General features: G+C 41.7%; 1 protein-coding gene across 4 annotated transcripts in view; it reads right to left on the minus strand.

Annotated features, from left to right (window-relative positions):
• Positions 1 to 24125, minus strand: part of TBC1D8 (TBC1 domain family member 8) — a 142513-nt gene that overhangs the window by 80199 nt on the left and 38189 nt on the right. For 2 of the 4 annotated variants that reach the window (XM_004031511.4, XM_055378430.2), the window contains exon 2: positions 1072 to 1182. In XM_004031511.4, coding sequence (XP_004031559.2) covers positions 1072 to 1182 — 111 coding nt within the window. Of the gene's footprint in view, positions 1 to 1026; positions 1183 to 24125 lie in introns of all 4 variants that reach the window. The other 2 variants (XM_055378429.2, XM_019020792.3) reach the window with 1 other exon arrangement.

Genomic DNA, 24125 nt, shown 5'->3' on the forward strand with positions numbered 1-24125 from the left:
AATAAAATAAAATTTAATTTTTTTTAATTTAAATGTTGCTAGAGAACATGTAGAGGTGATTTTGAAAGTTTAAGTTAACTAATAAGGTGCTATGAGAAGATAGAAAACTAAAAAACCACCACGTATATATGCAGAAAGAAGATTAGCTGTGGATAAAGGGTTGCAGGTGATTATTTTTTCCTTCTTTCTTATCCACTTTTTCATTTCTGGAAGACGAGCATTTATTACTTGTGTTTAAAAAAAAAAAAAAAAGATGTTTTGGTTTTGTTTTTTAATAAAAGGGTCTTCTCAAGAAGTGGTGACTCCTGGCCCAAGAGGAACCTGAGTGGTTAGACAGAGCACCAGGTAATGCCTGTGATAGGAACAGAAACCCCAGAAGGAGAAGATGAGCAGGTGGTTTCCACCTTCTCTCAGCCCCCAGCTGTCCAGTGACTCATTCTCTCAGTGCAAAGGTGGAACATGGGGTCAAGACTGCCCTAGGTCAGACACAGCTCTCAGAATCTGCCCACACCATCACAATAGGAGAAGACTGCCCTGAGTCAGACACAGCCCTCAGAATCTGCCCACACCATTATGTGTATGCATCCAGGAGCACATTTGGAAGTCAGAAACAAGATTAAGAAGAAAATGGCTCAATTCGTTATCAACAATATACGAGCACCATGAAACACACCAATGAAAGCCTGGCATGCCCAAGCTATGCTGCCCAAGATTACAGCCTTTATGTGCTTTCGATGGTTTAAAAAAAAAAAAAAAAAAAAGATGGGAGGGGAAAGCAAGGGTTGAGAGGGAGGGGCAGAAAGGAGAGGGGAGGAGAAGAAGGGGAGAGGAAGGAAGAGGAGGGCAGGGGAGAGGAGGGAAGGAGAGGGAAGGGGAAGGAAGGGGAGTGGAGGGGAGGAGAGTTAAGTTCCTGAAAGCAGATGAGGGAGTTATCCAAAGGGGTTACCTTCAAGCTTCACCAACATGCAGATACTCAGCATGCTTACACCTTAAGGTTTGGAACATTCCAACTGGAACAAAACTCACCAGTGGCTATGGCCCAGTAAACGTCTGATCCATTCAGTAACTCACCACATGCTATGGGAGAATAAACCTGGGAGCCGGGAACTTGAAGCAGAATTCGAAATGGAGCGACCCGTGCATTGGAATCCAACACTGCATCCAGAGCGCCGACCAGGCGACCTTCAAAAGAAAAGAGAAGAAAGTGCACCTGTGAGCATGGGGCTGGCCAGCTCCTCATGCGTGTGAGGCATGTGGTCGCTGTCTGGACTCCATGCTGCGGTAGCAGAGACAGTTTTACATCCAGTTCTTCAACTCACCTCACAAAGCCTGAGCTCCATGGAGCCAAGGGCTCTGTCTGCATCTGCAGCAGGACCTGCCCCTGACAGGCACTCAGTACTCATTTGCTCAATCAATGAAGAGGTGAACAAAGGGTGCTGAACCAGTCACCCAGCCTAGCTAAGGCACTAAGTCCCAGTACATAAATAAGCAGGGGCTCTGGACTCAAGACTGCCTGATGCAAACCCTGGCTCCACCACTTTCAATCTGTGGGGCCTTAGGCAAATCACTTAACTTGTCTGTGCCCTGGATTCCTTGTTGGTGAAATAAAATAAGCACAGTCTACCTACTTCATAGGGTAATTGGGATAATTAAATGAGTTAAAGTATCCAATATTCAAAGTGCTTAAACTATTGCAAGCCCATAAAAAGTACTCTATGTCACCCATTATTATTATTTTATCATCATTATCCTCCTCTCCAATATGGTAGAATAATCCCTGCCTGCTCCAGGGTACTGTGAGATGTAAATAAGAAAACCGGCCAGGAGTGGTGGCTCATGCCTGTAATCCCAGCACTTTGGGAGGCCAAGGCGGGAGGATCACTTGAGGTCAGGAGTTCGAGACCAGCCTGGCCAACATGGTGAAACCCCATCTCTACTAAAATTACAAAAAAATTAGCTGGGCGTGGTGGCAGGCACCTGTAATCCCAGCTACTCGGGAGGCCGAGGCAAGAGAATCGCTTGATCCCAGGAGGTGGAGGTTGCAGCAAGCTGAGATCGCACCATTGCACTCCAGCCTGGGCAACAAGAGCAAAACTCCATCTCAAAAAAAGAAAAAGAAAAGAAAAGAAAACCTATCAAAGTCTTTTACAGATCATAAAGCACGAAACGTGAGTGCAGGATTAGCATTTTCCTGTAATGAGTGGCATCAGAAATCAATGGCAGGCAAAACAACAACAACAAAACAAACAAAAAAGGCATCCCAAGCTGGGTGTGGTGGCTCATGCCTGTAATCCCAGCACTTTGAGAGTCCGAGGCAGATGATCGCTTCAGCCTAGGAGTTTGAGACCAGGCTGGGCAATACAGTGAGATCTCATCTCTATGGAAAATTAAAGAATTAGCTGGGCATGGTGGCGAGTGACTGTATTCCCAGCTACTCAGGAGGCTGAGGCGGGAAGATGGCTTCAGTTTAGGAGTTCGAGGCTGCAGTGAGCAGTGATGATGCCACTGTGCCCTACCCTGGGAGACAGAGCAGGACCTCAGTTTCAAAAAAAAAAAGGCATCCTGATCCTTGATTGCCTGGGAATCTAGATGGCTAAGATGGCTGAGAAGATTAGGTTTTCAATTTACTTCACATATTATCCTTAACTAATAGGCCCTGAATAAGGGCCACAGCTGCCTGAGCAATTACTATGTCTATTTTTATACAGTTTAACCACCACAAGTGTAAAGAAAAACTGAATCACTGGGGGCAAGTTACTTACATAACACCCCATCATATATTTAGTACAAACATGGTATCCTCCTATATAACCACAGTACAACCATCAAATTCAGAACATTAATATTGATATGGCCCTGCCATCTAATCATAAGACCCATTCAAATATTGCCAAATGTCCCAATAATGTCCTTTTGCTACAATGGATCCAGCTCAGAATCACATTCAGTTGTCAAGTCTCTTTGGACTACGTGGGTCTGGAGAAGTCTTTCACTGACTTTCATGACCTTGACGCTTTTGACGCTTTATAGGCCAGTTTTTCTTGTAGCATGTCCCAAAGTCTGGGTTTGTCTGAGGCCTGGTCATGATTAGATTCAGGTTATATATTTTCGGCAAGAATCACAGAAGTGATGCTGTGTTCTTTTCACCACATCCTATCAGGTGGCAGATGACCTCTACTTGTCCCATTCTTGCTAACGTTCGCTTTCATCACTTGACTCAAATTGGGGCTGCCAGGCTCCTGCACTATAAAATTATTCCTTTTTCTTTGTAATTAACTAGTATTCTGTGGAGAAGTATTCTGAAGCCATGCAAATTTCCTGTTCCTCACCAAATATTTCATTATTCTCTTACTTATATCAGTATGGCCTCATGTTTTTCTCCTTTTTTCAAAGGGTTATAACCTATTACTATCATATATTTTGATGCTCTGATTGTCCCAGGTTTGGCCAGTGGGAACCCCTTCAAGCAGGCTTTTGTGTCCTTCGGATGTGTCCCCATCATTCTTCATATTTTCTGGGACAACAAAATATTCCAACTTCATCTTGTACTTTCACTACTCTGGCCCTGGAACCAGCCACCATTTCTTCAAGAAACTCGGGTTTCTTTAGTGACTAATGGTATTTAAAAGCCAGTATGGGGAAGCCAGGTGTGCTCATTGCTAATGGGGTGCCTCCAGGTCCCCTCAGTGTACAGAGCCAGGAAATATATGTCTGTACATGTGTATGTGTGTACAGCTGACCCTTGAACAACACGGGTTTGAACTGCATGGGTCCACTAACATGTGGAGTCTCTTCTGCCTCTGCACCCCGAGACAGCAAGGCCAACCCCTCCTCCTCTTCAGACTACTCAACATGAAGATGATGATGAGGATGAAGACCTTTATGATGATCCCTTCCACTTAATGAATAGTAAATATATTTTCTCTTCATTATAATTTTCTTAACCTTTTCTCTACTTTCTTTATTGTAAGAACACAGTATATAATACACATAGCACACAAAAATGTGTTAACCAACTGTTTTATCAGTAAGGCTTCTAGTTAACAGTAGGTTATTAGTAGTTACATTTTTAGGGATCAAAAGTTATATGTGAGGACTTTTGACTGCACGGGGGTTGGCAACCCTAGCCCCAGCACTGTTCCAAGGCCAACTGCATACGCATTTACATACTTACATACATACTTACATACACACACACATATACATGTATTTGTTGACACATTTACATGTATTTGCATTTTCATATATATCTACATAGAGAAAAACGAGTTCACACCAAAACCTCCAACTGCAATCCAATACCACAGAGTTCTCATTTCTTTCCATATTTGTAACTCCTTTTCCAACACCAAGTAAACTGGCTTCCATTATTCTCAAAAAAAAAAATTTTAGCCAGGTGTGGTGGTACACGCCTGTAATCCTAGCTACTCAGGAGGCTGAGGCAGGAGAATCACTTGAACCCAGGTGGCAGAGGTTGCAGTGAGCCAAGATCACATCACTGCACTTCAGCCTGGGCAACAGAGCAAGACTCCACCTCAGGGGAAAAAAAAGAGACGGAGGGTCACTCTATTGCCCAGGTTGGAGTGCGGTGGCACAATTTCCGCTCACTGCAACCTCCGCCTCCCAGGTTCAAGCGATCCTCCTGCCTCAGCAACCCGAGTAGCTGAGATTACAGGCACCTGCCACCACACCTAGCTAATTTTTGTATTTTAGTACACCATGTTAGCCACACTGGTCTTGAATTCTTGACCTCAGGCAATTCGCCTATGTGGCCTCCCAAAGTGCTGGGATTACAGGCGTGAGCCACCATGCCTGGCTGATTCTCAAAATACTTACTTATCTGATCAGTCCTCCTGTTGCTACCAATATCCCCTCCCCAGCAGAGGCCCTCTTCACCCTATCCAGGCTATAACACACCCCACCCCTGCAATCTCCTTAATCTGCCCACTTAATAACCCTCAGAAAAGAAAGAAGAGCACTGAGCTTTTCTAGCAAATACTCCTTAGGCTGCTCAGAATTCCTGCCCCCTTCCTAGTTTGCTCCTAAGTTCCAGATGACAAAGGAGGCTGGAAACCTGTCTACTGGATAAAGGGGCTGCCACTTTAATACAGAATCTTAGCCATACCTCAGGGGAGCTCAGTGATTAGGAACATCAGGTTGGGGACAGGGTTAAAGCTGCAGTTGCAGGGGATTGATAAAACCTTTGCCTGTCAAGGACTGGGACAGCAGGTGGTGATAAGGAAGCTGATGAAGATTAGAAAGGGGCTAAAGACCCCACTCATCCCACACCCCCACATGCTTGGCACTTTCAACTACATTAAGAGATCTGCTATAGAACTCATATCTAGTTTGATAAAAACTGGAGGGACTTTGGACAACATCAAATGAAAGCAGCAGGGAGGGTGTGCAGCCACAATACGGAAGTAGTGACTTTTTAACTGGAAAGAGTGGAAATTTTTCTCCACAAGACTCAGGTGCTTTTGCAAAGGTCAGGACATTTTATGTCAAGACCAACCCAGCCCCTTCAACTGGTGGGAAAGTGGACAGAGCAGCCATCAGAAAGCCACAGGGGTGCTTCCGGTTTCAGCTCCAACATGCAAAGAGCTTGGAAGTTATTACTCCCATATATATGACAAGGACAAGGTGAACAAATTGAAAAGCCACGATTTTTCTCAGACTATTCAGAGAACGAAGGGCATAGGTTAAACCACAACCTCAAAATGTAGAGAGAGATGGAAGAATCCAGAGACAGCCAAGATCAGCTTCCCTGGAGCAGTTTATAGCTTCTGCTGGAGCCATAAATCGTAGGAATATTTAAATGGTGATTTTTGGCAACTTGCTGGAGGCTGAGTGTGTAAGAAGAGTAAGAAACTCCTGAAAGCCACAGTCTCTAGGGTACCCCACAACTTGCACAGGTTTTAACACCAGGAACCCCACCAGGTTCTCACCGTGAAGAGCCAGGGAAGATCCTCTTTGGCCCTTTCAGGGCAGAGGGAAAAGTAATCATTGTTCAATATCCTCAGGCCGTTCTCCATTAACAAAGGCCAACGCACCAGAGAAGTATTTTCTTTATTATTATTATTATTATTATACTTTAAGTTTTAGGGTACATGTGCACAATGTGCAGGTTTGTTACATATGTATACATGTGCCATGTTGGTGTGCTGCACCCATTAACTCGTCATTTAGCATTAGGTATATCTCCTAATGCTATCTCTCCCCCCTCCCCCCACCCCACAACAGTCCCTGGTGTGTGATGTTCCCCTTCCTGTGTCCATGTGTTCTCATTGTTCAATTCCCACCTGTGAGTGAGAACATGCGGTGTTTGGTTTTTTGTCCTTGCGATAGTTTGCTGAGAATGATGGTTTCCAGTTTCATCCATGTCCCTACAAAGGACATGAACTCATCATTTTTTATGGCTGCATGGTATTCCATGGTGTATATGTGCCACATTTTCTTAATCCGGTCTATCATTGTTGGACATTGGGGTTGTGGAAGGCAGTGTGGTGATTCCTCAGGGATCTAGAACTAGAAATACCATTTGACCCAGCCAGAGAAGTATTTTCTAGAGCCTTTTCCACCCTCCCTGGCCCATGCAAAAAGGGCATTTCTCATTAACTAGAGAAAGTCTTCTCTAGTCAGTAAGAAAGCTAACTCCATCTAGCTTTCTTGTCTCATTAGGGATGTAGGGGTAGGAGGAACAGAAATCACTTGTGAAGGTCACACCGAGGGACACAGGCCCATGGAAGACTGAGATTTATGCTACGATTATAGAACTCTTCCCCTCCCCCATACCTGACCACCACACCAACAGGCTCCAGTATAATGACAGTAACGACAGCTGGAAGTATGGCAAGACTCAGACTCTATTTGAGAAAGAGTTCTTTTTTTGTTGTTTTAAATTTTTTTATGTTTTTAGTTTTTTGTAGAGACGGGGATCTCTCTATGTTGCCCAGGCTGGTCTCGAACTCCTAGGCTCAGACAATTCTCCCACCTTGACATCTCATAGTGCTGAGATCACAGGCGTGAGCCACAGTGCTCAGCCAAGGAGTTCTTAAAGAAGCCCAAAGACAAATGGAGAGACCATAACAAGGACACCTGAGGAATCTGAACGCTCTATCACCTACAACTACAGTGAAGATGAAACACAGCCCAAGTCTGAGCCAGAATAACACAAAACTCATACTTCAGGACTATTTTCTCAGTTCCTATTACCCAAAATATTATGTCTGGCTTTTGACAAAAAAAAAAAAAAACTATAATGCACGCTAAAGCAAAGTCTGAAGAGGTAAAGTAAGCATCGGAATGAAACTCATATGACACAACCTTGGAATTATCAGACAGAATTTAAAATAACTGCAATAAATAAGGGCTCTAATAAAGAAGGTAAACAATATGCAAGAACAGATGGGTAAACAGAGAGATGGAAACTCTGAGGAAGAATTAATAAGAAATCCTAGACGTGAAAAGAAAATCAAGGAAAAATGGAGACTGCCTTTGATGGGCTCATCAGCAGCCCGGACACAGTCAAGGAAAAAAATCAGTGAGCTAGAAGATAAGTCAATAGAAACTTCCCAAACTGAAAAGCAAAGTGAGAGAGAGGGAGAGAGGGAGAGAGGGAGAGAGAGAGAGAGAGAGAGAGAGAGAGAGAGAGAGAGAGAGAGAGCACAAGGAATAGAACATCCAGCAACTGTGGAACAATTCCAAAAGGTACAAGATGTACGTAATTGGAATAATAGGAGAAGAGATAGTAATCATTTGAAGAGATAATGGTCAGGGATTTTCCAAAATTAATGACAGACATCAAACCACAGATCGAAAAAGAACAGAGAACACTAAGCAAAATAAATGTCAAAAAAAATTGGTAAATCATATTCAAATTGCAGAAATGAAAGATGAAGAGAATGTTCTAAAAGAAGCCATAGGGGGAAAAAACAGCTTGAGGAACAAAGATAAGAATTGCTGCAGACTTCTCATTTTAAAAAGCATGCGAACAACAGAGTGGGGTAAAATATTCCAAATGTTTAAAGGAAAAAAAAACCTAGAATTCTATATCCAGTGAAACTACCCTTCAAAATTGAAGAAATAATGGCTTCCTTAAACAAAAACTGAGAAAATAATTTCCAGCAGACCTAATTAGCAAAAAATGTTAAATGAAATTACTCAGAGAGAAAGAAAATGACATAGGTCAGCAACCGAAATTTATATAAAGAAAGGAAATGTGTCTGAGAATAAAGGTAAAATAAAATATTTTATTTTTCTTATTCTCCATAGATCAAAAAGATAATCGTCTAAAGTAATAATAGTAAGAATGTACTGGGTGATTACAGCACATGGATAAGTGACACGAATAATAGCAAAGTCATAAAAATGGCAGAGAAGACTTGGAAATACTGTTATTTAAAAAAAAAAAAAAATACACCTGCATTTAGACTGGGCCCAGTGGCACAAACCTGTAATCCCAGCACTTTGGGAATATCACTTGAGGCCAAGAATTTGAGACCACCCTGGGCAACAAAGTGAAATCCCATCTCACTTTTTACATTTTTCACAAAAAATGTAAAAATTAGCCAGGCATAATTGCATGCACCTTCAGTCCCAGCTACTTAAAAGGTTGAGGTGAGAAGACTGCATTAGCCCAAGAGTTTGAGGCCACAGTGAGCTATGACTGATCACACTGCTGTACTCCAGCCTGGATGACACAGTGAGACCTTGTCTCAAAAAAATAAATAAAGCCTGCATTCAATGTGAAACAGTATAGTATTGTTTGAAGGTTGATGTAGATTAATTTAGAATTTATATTGTAAACCTTAAGACAACTACTACAAATTTTTTTAAGGAAGTATAGTTGACATGCTAAAGACAGCAAACAGAATCATTTACTTAATTAAATCAATTAAAACCAGAGAAGGCAGAAAAAGAAAGGTTTTAAAAAAAGAAAGAACAAAGCGATGAATAAAAAAGAGATGGTGGCTCGCACCTGTAATCCCAACACTTTCGGAGGCTGAAGTGGGCGGAGTACCTGAGGTCAGGAGTTCAAGACCAGCTTGACCAACATGGTGAAACCCCGTTTCTACTAAAAATACAAAATTAGCCAGGTGTGGTGGCGGGGGCTACTCAGGAGGCTGAGGCAGGAGAATCGCTTGAAACCATAGGGTGGATGTTGCAGTGAGCTGAGATCACGCCATTGCTTTCCAGCCTGGGCAACAAGAGCAAAACTCCATCTCAAAAAAAAAAAAGAGAGACTTAGACTGCCAAACAATAGTGGGAGATTATAACACCCCACTGTCAGTATTAGATCAACAAGACAGAAAATTTACAAGGATATTCAGGACTTGAACTCAGGTCTGAACCCAGTGGACCTACTAGACATCTACAGAACTCTCTACCCCAAATCAACAGTGTATACATTCTTCTCAGTGCCACATGGCACTTATTCTAAAATTGACCACAATTGGAAGTAAAACACTCCTCAGCAAATACAAAAGAACTAAAATCATAACAAACAGTCTCTCAGGCCACAGTGCAATCAAACCAGCACTCAGGATTAAGAAACTCAACCAAAACCACACAATTTCATGGAAATTGAACAATCTGTTCCTGAAAGACTACTGGGTAAATTAGGAAATTATGACAGAAATCAAGTTCTTTGAAACCAATGAGAACAAAAAGACAACGTACCAGAATCTCTGAGACACAGCTAAAGCAGTGTTAAGAGGGAAATTTATAGCACTTAATCCTCACATCAGAAAGCTAGAAAGATCTCAAATCAATACCCTAACATCACAATTAAAAGAGCTAGAGAAGCAAGGGAAAACTGTTCCAAAACCTAGCAGAAGACAAGAAATAACTAAAATCAGAGAAGAAGTGGAGGAGATAGAGACATGAAAAATCATCCAAAAAAAAAAATCTATGAATCCAGAAGATGGTTTTTTGAAAAAATTAACAAAATAGACCACTAGCTAGACTAATAAAGAAGAGAGAGAAGAATCAAATAGACACGATAAAAAATGATAAAGGGGATATCACCACTGATCCCACAAAAATACAAACTGCCATCAGAGAATACTATAAATAGTTCTACACAAATAAACTAGAAAATCTAGACGAAATGGATAAATTTCTGGACGCATACCATCTACCAAGACTAAACCAGGAAGAAGTCGAAACCCTGAATAGACCAATAACAAGCTCTGAAATTGAGGCAGTAATTAATAGCCCACCAACCAAAAAAAGCCCAGGACCAGATGGATTCACAGCTGAATTCTATCAGAAATACAAAGAGGAGCTTGTACCATTCCTTCTGAAACTATTCCAAACAATTGAAAAGGAGGGACTCCTCCCTAACTCATTTTACGAAGCCAGCATCATCCTGATACCAAAACCAGGAAGAGACACAACAAAAGAAAGAAAACTTCAGACCAATATCCCTGATGAGCATCGATGTGAAAATCCTCAATAACATACTGGCAAACCAAATCCAGCAGCACAGCAAAAAACATATCCACCATGATCAAGTCAGGTTCATCCCTGGATCCAAGGCTGGTTCAACATACGCAAATCAATAAACATAATCTATCACATGAACAGAACCAAAGACAAAAACCACATGATTATCTCAATGGATGCAGAAAAGGCCTTTGATAAAATTCAACATCCCTTCATGTTAAAAACTCTCAATAAACTAGGTATTGATGGAACATAACTCAAAATAATAAGAGCTATTTATGACAAACCCACAGCCACTATTGCACTGAATGGGCAAAAGCTGGAAGCATTTCCATGGAAAACCAGTATAAGACAAGGATGCCCTCTCTCACCACTCCTATTCAACATAGTATTGGAAGTTCTGGCCAGGGCAATCAGACAAGAGAAAGAAATAAAGGGTATTCAAATAGAAGAGAGGAAATCAAGTTGTCTCTGTTTACAGATGACACAATTTTATATTTAGAAAACCCCATCATCTCAGCCCAAAACCTTATTGAACTGAGAGGTAACATCAGCAAAGTCTCAGGATACAAAAATCAATGTGCAAAAATGACAAGCATTCTATACACCAACAACAGACAAGCAGAGAGCCAAATCATCAATGAACTCCCACTCACTATCACTACAAAGAGAATAAAATACCTAGGAATACAGCTAACAAGCGATGTGAAGGGTCTCTTCAAAGAGAAATACAAACCACTGCTCAAGGAAACAAGAGAGGACACAAACAAATGGAAAAACATTCCATCCTCATGGATAGGAAGAATCAATATTGTGAAAACGGCCATACTGCTCCAAGAAATTCATAGATTCAATGCTATTCCCATCAAACTACCATTGACATTCTTCACGGAATTAGAAAAAACTATTTTAAATTTCATATGGAATCAAAGAAGACCCCATAGAGCCAAGACAATCCTAAACAAAAAGAACAAAGCTGAAAATACTACTAAAAATTTATTTATTTTTAGTACACACTACCTGATCTCAAACTATACTACAAGGCTACAGTAACCAAAACAGCATGGTACTGGTACCAAAACAGGCACACAGACCAATGCAGCAGAACAGAGACCTCAGAAATAACACCACACGTCTACAACCATCTGATCTTCAACAAACCTGACAAAAACAAGCAATCGGGAAAGGATCTCCTACTCAGTAAATGGTACTGGGAAAACTGGCTAGCCACATGCAGAAAACTGAAACCGGACCCCTTCCTTACACCTTATACAAAAATTAACTATTAACTCAAGGTGGATTAAAGACTAAAATGTAAAACCCGAAACCATAAAAACCCTAGAAGAAAACCTAGGCAATACCATCCAGGACATAGACATGAGCACAGACTTCATGACTAAAACACCAAAAGCAACTGCAACAAAAGCCAAAATTGACAGATGTGATCTAATTAAACTAAAGATCTTCTGCACAGCAAAAGAAATTAGTATCAGAGTGAAGAGGCAATCTACAGAATGGGAGAAAATTTTTGCAATCTACTCATCTGACAAAGATCTAATATCCAGAAGTTACAAGGAACTTAAACATATTTACAAGAAAAAGCTAAATAACTCCATCAAAAACTGGATAAAGGATATAAACAGATACTTCTCAAAAGAAGATATTTACGCAGCCAACAAACATATGAAAAAAAGCTCAACATCACTGATCATCAGAGAAATGCAAATCAAAATCACAATGAGATACCATCTCACGCCAGTCAGAATGGCAATTATTAAAAAGTCAGGAAACAATAGATGCTGGCGAGGCTGTGGAGAAATAGGAATGCTTTTACACTGTTGGTGGGAATGTAAATTACTTCAACCATTGTGGAAGACAGTATGGCAATTCCTCAAGGATCTAGAATCAGAAATACCATTTGACCCAGAAATCCTATTATTGGGTATATACCCAAAGGAATATCAATCATTCTACTATAAAGATACATACACATGTATGTTTATTGCAGCACTATTTACAACAGCAAAGACATGGAAACAACCCAAATGCCCATCAATGATAGATTGGATAAAGAAAATGTGGTACATATACACTACAGAATACTATGCAGCCATAAAAAGGAATGAGATCATGTCCTTTGCAGGGATAGATGAAGCTGGAAGCCATGATCCTCAGCAAACTAATGCAGGAACAGAAAACCAAACACCTCATGTTCTCACTCATAAGTGGGAGTTGAACAATGAGAACACATGGACACAGAGAGGGGAACAACACACACCAGAGCCTGTTGGGGGGTAGGGGGTGAGGGGAAGGAATTTAGAGGATGGGTCAATAGGTACAGCAAACCACCATGGCACACATATACCTACGTAACAAACCTGCACATTCTGCACATGTATCCTGTTTTGTTGTTTTTTTTTTAGAAGAGAAAGAGGAGAGGAGTGGAGGGGAGGGGAGGGGAGGGGAGGGGAGAGACAGAAAGAGAAAAAGAAAGATGCAACGAATAGAAAACACTTACAAACATAGTAGATATTAATCCAACTACATCAATAATGCCTTCAAGGGCTGGGTGCAGTGGCTCACGCCTGTAATCCCAGTACTTTGGGAGGCTGAGGCAGGCGGATCACCTGAGGTCAGGAGTTCAAGACCAGCCTGGCCAACACGGTGAAACCCCATCTCTACTAAGAATACAAAAATTAGCAAGGCATTGTGGCAGGTGCCTGTAATCCCAGTTACTCAGGAGGCTGAGGCAGGAGAATTGCTTGAACCTGGGAGGCAGACATAGCAGTGAGCTGAAACCACGCTGCTGCACTCCAGCTTAGGTGACAGAGCGAGATTCCATAAAAAGTAAAAAAAAAAAAAAAAATCTTCAAGTATGAATGGTCTAAGTATACCAACTAAATGAGATTTTCAGAGTGGATTAAAAACCAAAACAAAAAAAAAACAAAAAACATGGCTCAACTGTATGTTGTCCACAAGAAACTCATTTAAGACTCACATAGGTTAAAAGTAAAGGAATGAAAAAAAGTAAAGGGATATGGAAAAAGTATACTACGTTAACATTAATCAAAAGAAAGCAGGAGTAGCTATATTAATTTCAGACAAATAGACTTCAAAACAGGAAATATTATCAGGAATAAAGAGGGGCATTACAGGCCAGGCACAATGGCTCACACCTGTAATCCCAGCACTTTGGGAGGCCAAGGTGGGAGGATTGCTTGAGGCCAGGAGTTCCAGACCAGCCTGGGCAACATAGTAAAAAAAAAAAAAAAAAAAAATACCAAGCTGAGATAGTTTCACTGGTGAATACTACTAAACCTTAAGAAAGAAATGATTACAAGTTTCCACAATCTATTCCAGAAAACAGAACAGAGGGAACACGCGAATTCATTCTATTACAGTAAGGAGGCCAACGTTCCTGTAATATAGTAAAATCAAATAAAGATATTAAAATAAAGGAAACTACAGACTAATAGCTCTCACGCAAAATTTTTCAACAAAATATGAGCAAATAGAAACCAACAATGCATAAAATGAATGATACCATGATCAAATGGGACTTACTCCAGGTATGCAAGGATGGTTCAACATTGGAAATATCAATCAATATAGTACATGACATCCACAGGCTAAAGAAGAAAAAACCATATGATCACATCAATTGATACACAAAAAATGCTGACAAAATCCAACATCCATTCATGATTTAAAAAAAAAAAAAAAACTTGGAAGGGGGAAGCAGGAAACAAAAAAAAAAAAACTAAGGATCAAGAACGTCTTTTTTTTTTTTTTTCTTTTTTTGAGACAGAGTCTCACTCTGCTGCCCAGGCTGGAATGCAGTGGTACTATCTCGGCTCACTGCAAGCTCCGCCTCCCGGGTTCATGCCATTCTCCTGCTTCAGCCTCCCGAGTAGCTGGGATTACAGGCACCCGCCACCACGCCCGGCTAATTTTTTTGTATTTTTAGTAGAGACAGGGTTTCACCGTGTTAGCCAGGATGGTCTCGATCTCCTGACCTCGTGATCCGCCCGGCTCGGCCTCCCAAAGTGCTGGGATTACAGGCGTGAGCCACCGCACATGGCCAGAACTTCTTTAACTTGATAAAGAACATCTCCAGAAAAACTCCCCACAGTTAACATCATACTTAATGATGAGAAACTGGACATTTTCCCACTAAAATCAGGAACAAGACAAGAATGTCTTCTTACATCACTCCTATTCAACATCAGAGTTAATGCAGTAAGATAAAAAGTGAAAATAAAAGATATATAGAGAGAGAGAGAGAGAAGAAAAAAACAAAACTTTGTTCACAGATGATATGCTTGTCTTTGTAGAAATATCTCAGAGAATCAGCAAGAAAATCTCCAGGAACTAATAAGCAAGTAGAACAAGGCTGCAGGATTCAAGGTTAACATGACAGCATCTCTCCTACATACCAGCAATTGGAACAACTGGAACTGGAACAACTGGAATTTGAACAACTAGAATTTGAAGAAAAAAAAATTACCATTGACAACAGTAAAAGGTATTTTTGTTAGGCATAAGCCTAAATAAATATGCATAGGCTTTATTTGTATCAAACTACAAAACTCCGATGAAAGAAATCAAAGAAGATCTAAATAGATAGATATTCCACGTTCATGGTTTAGAAGATTTAATACTGTTAAGATGTAATTCCTCCCAATTTTATCTACAGATTCAACGCAATCCCAATAAAAATCCCACACACTATTTTGTAAATATTGACAACTGATTCTAAAGTTGATATAAAAATGTCAAGATATAGAGAAGCCAACACAATACTGGAGAAGAAGAACAAAGTTGGAGGACTCACACCACGCAATTTCAAGACTTGCTACAAAGTTACAGTAATCAAGACAGTGTGGTGGTACTGGTAATAGATTAGATATGTAAGTCAATACTTACTAAATACTTATCGTTGACTAAAAAGCAAAGGTAGTTCAGTGGAGAAGGATAGTCTTTTCAACAAATGGTGCTAAATCACTAGACATCCGTATGCAAAGAAATGAACCCAGACACAGACCTTACATCTTTCACAAAAAGTAATTCAAAATGGCTCATAAACCTACGTGTAAAACAGAAAACTATAAAACTTCTACAACATAGGCCAGGCGCAGTGGCTCATGCCTGTAATCCCAGCACTTTGGAAGGCCGAGGCGGGCAGATAACCTGAAGTCAGGCATTCAAGACCTGCCTGACCAATATGATGAAACCGTCTCTACTAAAAATACAAAAATTAGCCGGGCATGGTGGCATGCGCCTGTAATCCCAGCTATTCAGGAGGCTGAATAGGAGGCTCAGGAGGAGAATCGCTTGAAGCCGGGAGGTGGAGGTTGCAGTGAGCCGAGATCACACCATTGCACTCCAGCCTGGGCAACAAGAGCAAAACTCTATCTCAAAAAAAAAAAAAAAAAAAAAAAAACTTCTACAACATAACATAGGAGAAGGCCTAGATGACTAAGTGTGGTGATGACTCTGTAGAGATAACACCAGAAGCATGATCCATGGGGAAAAAATTGATGTTAGACTTTATTTTAAAATTTTTGCTCTGCAAAGGACACTTGAGTACCAAAAGACAAGCCACTGACTGAGAGAAAGTACTTGCAAAACACATCTGATAAAGGACTTATATCCAAAATATACAAAGAATTCTTAAAACTCAACAGTAAGAAAACAAATGACCCAGTTAAAAACAGGCAAAAAATCTGAATAGATATCTCACCACAGAAGATATACAGATGACAAATAACATATGAAATGTTTTGCAACCACCCTGGTCAACATGGTGAAACCGTGTCTCTACTAAAAATACAAAAATCAGCTTGGCATGGTGGCGCATGCCTGTAATCCCAGTTACTCCGGAGGCTGAAGCAAGAGAATCACTTGAACCCGGGAGGCGGAGGTTGCAGTGAGCCAAGATCATGCCACTACACTCCAGCCTGGGTGACAGACCAGACTCTGTCTCAAATTTTTAAAAAAAAAACATATATATATATATATAGTTGTCCAACATCTTTTGTCACTAGGAAATTGTAAATTAAAACAAGATACCATTATATACTTAATAGAATGGCTAAAATCCAAAAAACTGACGACACCAGTTGTGAGGATGTGTAGCAGCAGGGACTCATTCATTGCTGATGGTAATACAAAATGCACAGCCACCTAGAAGATAACTTGATAGTTCTGTACAAAACTAAACACAGCCTTATCGTATGATCCCTGCAATCGCACACCTAGGTATTTATCCAACTGACGTAAAAACATATGTCTACAGAAAAACCTGCAAATGAATGTTTATGGCAGCTTTATTCATAATTATCTAAAACTGGATGCAGCCAAGATGTCCTTCAATAGGTGAATGGATAACCAAACTGTGGTTAGATCCATTCAGTAGAGTATTATTCTGTGATTAAAAAAAAAAATCTATCAAGCCATGACTTTTCACAAACAGGAAACTTAAAAGCATATTGCTAAGGAAAAGAAACCCTCCTAAGAAAGCTACATACTGTATGATTCCAATTATTCCAGAAAAAGGAAAAGGGAAAACTATAGCAAGGGTAGAAAGACAGGTGGTTGCTAGAGGGAAAAGGTTAAATTAGTCAAACATAGGGGAATTTTAGGGCAGTGAAAACTATTCTGTATAATACTGTGATTGTGGATGCATGACACTGTGTGTTTGTCAAAACCCACAGAACTTTACAGGACAAAGAGTAAACCTTAATGTTTGCAAGTTTTAAAAATAAATCCTTTAGGAGGTCAGGGACCCCTGGATTTAATGCAGGATGTGACCCAGCAACCTGACTGTACTACACATGTTTGAAACAGCCTCAGTGCGAGGAGTGAGGGAAACAGGGGACAGCCCTAAGTAATTTTGGAAATAAGTGGAGTCTGTGGAAAGGACGACAAAGAACCATACACAAGTACAGGACTCCACGAGCCACAGGTTAACAACTCTGAAACTACTACACATGCACAGATGGTCCCCGACTAACAATGGTTCCACTTAACGGTTTTTTGGCTTTACAGCGGTATGAAAGCAACACACATTCGATAGAAACCATCCTTTGAATTTTGAACTTTCACCTTTTCCCAGGCTAGTGGTGCAAGGCACAGCACTCTCTTGTGATGCTGGGCAGCAGCTGTGAGCTGCAGGTCCCAGTCAGCCACGTGATCACAAAGATAAACAACCGGTACTGTGCCCTACAGTGCACTGTATTCAATACATTACATGAGATATTCACACTTTGTTATAAAATATGCTTTGTGTTAGAAGACTTTGCCTAACTGTAGGCTAATGTAAGTGTTCTGAGAACGTTTAAGGTGGGTGAGGCTAAGCTATTATGTTTGGAGGGTCAGGTGTATTCAATGCATTTTTGACGATGATATTTTCAACTTAGGATGAGTTTATTGGGATGTAACCCCATCGTAAGCTAAGGAGCATCGGTATATTGTAAATGAACCATTAAGAAAAAGGATGGCAGAGCGTGAGAGCCAGGTTTCTCACTTCTGCAGTAGGAGCTTATAGACAGGCAAGGGAAAGAGGCAAGAATGATCCAGATGGTAATGAACTAGAGTCAGAGACAGGTGTGAACTCAGGTTCAGCTTACTATAGATACAAAGGGTTACTGCAATGGTTAATTGTAGGTGTCAACTTGACTGGGCTAAGAGATACCGCAATCGCTGGTAAAGCATTATTTCTGGTGATATCTGTGAGGGTGTTTCCAAAAGAGATAAGCATTTGAATCAGTGGACTAAGTATGGAAGATCCAATCTCTCTGTGGGCAGGCACTATCCAACTGGCTGAGGGCCCAGACAGAAAAAAAAAAGGCAGAGGAAGATATATATCCTAGAGGTTCTGTCTCCCTGGAGAATCCTAATACAGTTGCATGAAGAAATATTTATAGACATGCATATACACAAGAGTAAATTCACACAGATGTATTTCCTTGCTCTATCAGGAAAAAAATTCCTTGCCCTCTGAGAGGGCCTAGAAGCAATGAGCACACAGAGAGCGCAGATTTGGTTTCTACTACCATGCTCCAATGAAAGGAACCAGGGCTCCTTGGAGAAATGGCTGCTTCTGGAACTGGAACAGGAAATATACAAGATGAGCCTGGAACCATTTACAGTGTCAAAAAGTAAGGAATGCTAACCATACACAACCCACAGTATGAAAGGTGGGGGAAGTAACTTTACATTGAAGAAACTGACAAATACTACCTCAGCCAGGTGATTGAGGACAGCATCAATAAAGGTAAGTCATGTTGACAGAAGGTACCCTTAAGCCAGGCATGGTAGCAGGTGCCTGTAGTCCCAGCTACTCAGGAGGCTGAGGTAGGAGGATCACCTGAGCCAAGAGTTTGAGGTTGCAGTGAGCTATGATCACCACTGCATTCGAGCCTGGGTAAGAGAGCAAGGCTCTGTCTCAAAAAATAATAGAAAGAAAAAGAGGGGAGGGGGGGAGGGAGGGGAGGGGAGAATGTACCCTTGATATGAACTGATGAGAATGGCACTTTATCCCTGTGGTCTTCCTCTCCCAAAGCCAATCACCCTAATCTATCATAAGAAAAACATCGGATAAATCCCAACTGAGCGACATTCTGTAAAATACAGGACCAGCATTTTCTCAAAACTGTGAAGGTCATCCAAAACAGGGAAAGTCTGAGAAACTGTCCCAGCCACATTGACAACTAAATGCAATGTGTTGTCCTGAATGGAATCCTGGAACACAAGACTAGGGAAATCTGAATAAGACCTGGACTCTGGTTAATAATAATTGTATTCATTTGTTACTGCTACCATAACAAGCTACCACAACCATAATAGCTTAAAACAAAACAACCGTATGAGTCTGATACAGAACGCACTGCACTAGGATCGAGGTGGTGACAGGTGCGCGTCTCCGAGGTCTGCTTGCCCTTTCCAGCTTGAGACCAACAACTTTACTTGGCTCGGGGCCCCTTGCTCCATCTCCAAGACCAGCAACATCAGGCCAAGTTCTTCCCACACTACCAACTCTCTGGTCCTCTCTTCAGATCCCCTCGTCCAGTTATAAGAACCCTTGTCATCACATTGGCACCCCACCCTCCCCACCCACCATTACTCCAGGATAATCTCCCTATTTTAAGGTCAGCTGATAAGCAACCTTACTTCCATCTACTACCTTAATGCTCCTTTGTCACGGGGACCTAACATTCACAGGATGGAGCCTTTATTCAGCCTACCACAATAATGTAACAATATCAGTTCATTAATTGTAACAAATACGCCATACCAATACAAGTTGTCAGTAGCACGAGAAACCAAAACCAGGTATGGGGTATACCAGAACCCTCTGTACTGTCCTCACAATTTTTCTGTAAATCTAAAACTGTTCTAAAAAATAAAGTTTATTTTTTTAAGAAGTGTCAAGGAAAATCAAGCCAATCAGTGCCCACCTGCAGAGAAGCGGGGGAGAGTGACCCCCACATCTGTGCAAATGCAAACTGCCCCCATAGGAACCCAAGGTTGGGGTGGGGGAGTCGCATGAAACCAGGGGGTAAACTAGAGCATTCAGGGTGGAACCACCCATGGTACAAAGGACCAGCACCGCAGAGGAGATGCAAAGCTGGCAGGCAGGGCAGTGAGTGTCCGTGGCACAACTCTGCAGACAAGGGGAAGATACGGGTGAGAAAACAAAACTCAGGAAGAAAGAACTACCCATAAGTTTTTGCTGAATGGGCAAACAAAACATGGTTAACATGGCAAAGAATGTCTTCAACATTATCAGAAAATTGGATAACATGTCTGCAAATTTCAAAAGGGTCAAAGACAAAAATATATACATATATACACATAGAGAAAGCAACTATACGGCAAAATCTTAATGCATGCTCCCACAACAGGGTGCAGCCCTACTTAGTCTGTCCTTTTATAAGGAAGCTGAACATAACTCACAAGGAGGCCTTTGGGCAATACTTATGAGCAGGGTCATAAAAAAAAAAATACTGCTGTTCTTTCTACCCACGTGCATGTTTTCTCATCTGATCCTCCCACCACCTTTCCGCAGATGGGATGAAGCAGCTGAGGCCCTGAGCACTGAGAGATGATGCCGGGCCTCCCCAGCCCTGGCTCCAGAGCCCACGTTCTCTTCTACTGGGTGAGGACTGGTTAGAGACAGGCAAACACTTATTTTTAAAAATACTACATCATTTACAAACCTACAGTTCCATCTACATTCAGACTGACTTTCCCTCCACAAGCCCAAACCGGCAAACTCTTTGCTGCATCTCCAGGAATGAGGCCCCACTCAAGGGCTGCAGGGCCGCCACCTCGTGCATCCTGCTTTCCCTTCCGCAGCAGTTCCATATGGCTTGTCTGGCGCTACAGGAAAATCCTCCTGGCGTCTCAGCGAGCACAACACTCCTATTTTTAGGCTCTTAGAATAACAACTCTGGCTGAGATAGATGTCGAGTGACAAGTTTTATAATTAGGGCCCAAATAGAGGCCTACTAATAATTTGCTTCTAAGCAATAGTATGGCAATTCTTTCATTCTGGCTGGATCTGATGCACAGTGATGGTACTAAGTCTGAGACAAAATGACAGCTACTGATTCAGGGCAAACAGGGGTACTCAGAGAAGCCTTCCCATGGCTTAATGGTTTTTATAACCACTGTGTTGGGCCTTGTGCTAACCACAGGCAGTGGTGGCAGAGTGCTCTGCTCTCACCAATAATAGCACCATAGCATAATAAAACCCGTTTTTAAGAAACAGTAACACCCATCCCTCTTCCCCGCCCCACTCCCACCCACATTAAAGGAAGTATGCCTTCCCTAACAGCTTTGGGCCCAGAAGTACATCTGAGCAGCTCAATGATGGAAAACGTTATTACTGGAGTAATAGAAGGACTTCTCACTATACACAAGCCATTAAACAGTGATGGCACCTTCACGGTGCACCACAAGCCACTGTGGGGAAACCAGCTGCACTAGATAGCTGTCTTCATGCTAGGGCTGTTTGCTTTGGCTGCTGTCACTGTTTTTGAGGGTTAGAGAGAAAAGCAAATAAAGAACCAGAACAGGCCAGGCGCGGTGGCTCACATCTGTAATCCCAGCACTTTCGGAGGCGGGTGGATCACCCGAGGTCAGAAATTCAAGACCAGCCTGGCCAATATGGTGAAACCCCATCTCTACTAAAAATACAAAAAAAATTAGCCAGGCATGGTGGCACATACCTGTAATCCTGGCTACTTGGGAAGCTGAGGCTGGAGAATCACTTGAACTTGAACCCGGGAGGTGGAGGTTGCAGTGAGCCGAGATTGCGCCACTGCACTCCAGCCTGGGCAACAAGGGCAAAACTCCATCGCAAAAAAAAAAAAAAAAGAACCAGAACAAAGAGAAAAACTTTTATTCACGAAAAGTCACAAATAACCGAAAAAGACCACATTAAGTCCTTTCTAATGACTAGTAAAAAGAAAAGAAAAATGTTGGGGAAATTTGCATTGGCAACATGAGAAATCTACCTATTCAAAGTAAAATTCATAATCCAAATTATCCAACTTTTGAATATTGTTTTTACAAAGCATTTCATAATTCAATATCACTCTTAATGAGAACTCTTATGATCCCCACGAATTCCCACTAAACCAAGAGATGACTGCTATTTTTCAGGGCGTGCAGCAGAGCAGCGGACAAAGCTGCAGGGCGACCATATCACGCAGGATGCTCCGGCGGCGGCAACCTGACAAGCTCACCGTTTATAACTAAGCAGACAACATGGGCGGTCCTGTGCCCATCATGGCTGGTGGAACGAGCCTGCCGAATCCACAACACGAATGCCTGAGTGTGTGCACGAGTGCAGGTCCGGAGGAGCATTTCAAGGGCATTGCAAGGGAGGGATGCTGGCCCTCGTTCTCAAGAACAGAATGAGCAGTCACCTGCACATGGTGCCCCAGATACATGGGAATGATGACATCCACACAATGGTCCTTTGCTTTCTCAGGAAACCAAGAGAGGACAATGGGTGTGGCTGCTAGCCTCAGGTGTCTGGAGCGAGTTACGCTACCTGGACTGACTGTCTGATTCACACTGAATTACAGGAGGGAGAAATTGGTTTGAGTCTTCACTCAAAACCTGAAAATTCTTTATTGGGTGCAGAGATTCAGTTTTGCAGGATGAAAAGAATCCCGAAGATGTCTGGTGGTGATGCTGCCACAACAATGCAAATGTACATAATGCCACCAAACTGTACATTTAACAATGGTTACAATGGTCAAATGTTGTGTACTTGACCATAATTTAAAAAAAAAAAAAAAAACCTGTGAAATTCTAGTGGTCAGAGATTTCTGCAGTTGGGCTCCTAATGTAAATAGAAAAACAACTTTTCCTAACCTCATCCCCCAAGCAACGAATCATAAATCCATCTGAACATATATGTGCTCTGGGTTCACATTGCTCACCCCTGACACAGTCCTCTAGCTGCTCCATAAATAACCCCTGGATGGGGACCAAGTCATCTGCTTTGCCTCAGACCAAACGTAGGGGTCCTGTTGTACTGAGCCTCCAAGCAGGGTGATATCATGCTCAAACACATGACAGCAAGAACCCTTAGCATCATAGCAGCCAGTTCCAAACCCAGTCACTGCTGTGTCTTTCTCACACTTGTTGCTGTGGCTTTAAAGAATACAGTTCTGTGGAAACTCCCCAGCGAATCTATCCACTTGGCCATCCATTGATCTAAGGTGCTCTCCTGCCATGATGGTTATGAAGAGCAATTAGATTTCATTTCTTGTTGTGAACAGATGATTCAAGTCTATAAAATGAAAGGCCAGGGCCATAATGGGAGAAGGAAAACCAAGATGTCACAAAAAGCTTGGCTTTAAGATCTGATACAGTCTTCAAATGAAATGCCAGGTGCCAGACACATCAGGGTTAGACTGGAACAGCCTGTTCCACCTCCGCTGCCAAACGCAGGACAATCCAGGACTACCCACAGCTCTTCCCTGGACGCTGAGGTGCCATTCTCAGTCTCCCAAAGGCCATGAATGGAGGCCTGACTGCTCAGGGTATTGGCCACTCACGGTCCTAATGGTTCCAACTTTGTGTAACCCGCCCTTACCTTTCTTTTGGGCTCTTTCCAGACATGCCCATTTTAATCCCAAACCTTCCTCCCTTAGAGACCAGTAGCCCCTAACTCATGAAGACTAGAACAATATGACACTATGTCGTAATCAAACGTAACGGCACAGGCAGCACTCTTTTGCCAGTTTCTGCTACGTCAAAAGAACACTTGCTGAAACATTTCTGACTACTTCTCCATTTCATTGAGACAGTATCTGCCTTGGGTCAAGTCCTTTAACAGCCCAGTGCACTCTGATACCCGTGCAGGCTGTAACACAAGACCTCCCATCTGAGTCTGAATAACGTTATCACTTTTGACATCCCATTTTAATAAGCCCAACAGGTATTACCTGTACTCCCAAATCACATCAAGAGAATCAGTTATAAAGAATATCTTTTCCAAAAACCTTCCCTAATAAGGTCTAATCTCAATTTGTCCTCCTAAAAGCAATTTTTCCTGTTGATTCCAAAATTAATCCATTTTTATTATAGAATTTTGGAAAACATATAAAACCACAAAGAAGAAAACTAAGCTTAATCACTCATCTTGCCAC

Source organism: Gorilla gorilla, chromosome 12 (genome assembly GCF_029281585.2).
Source record: "Gorilla gorilla gorilla isolate KB3781 chromosome 12, NHGRI_mGorGor1-v2.1_pri, whole genome shotgun sequence".
NCBI classification, from domain to species: domain Eukaryota; kingdom Metazoa; phylum Chordata; class Mammalia; order Primates; family Hominidae; genus Gorilla; species Gorilla gorilla.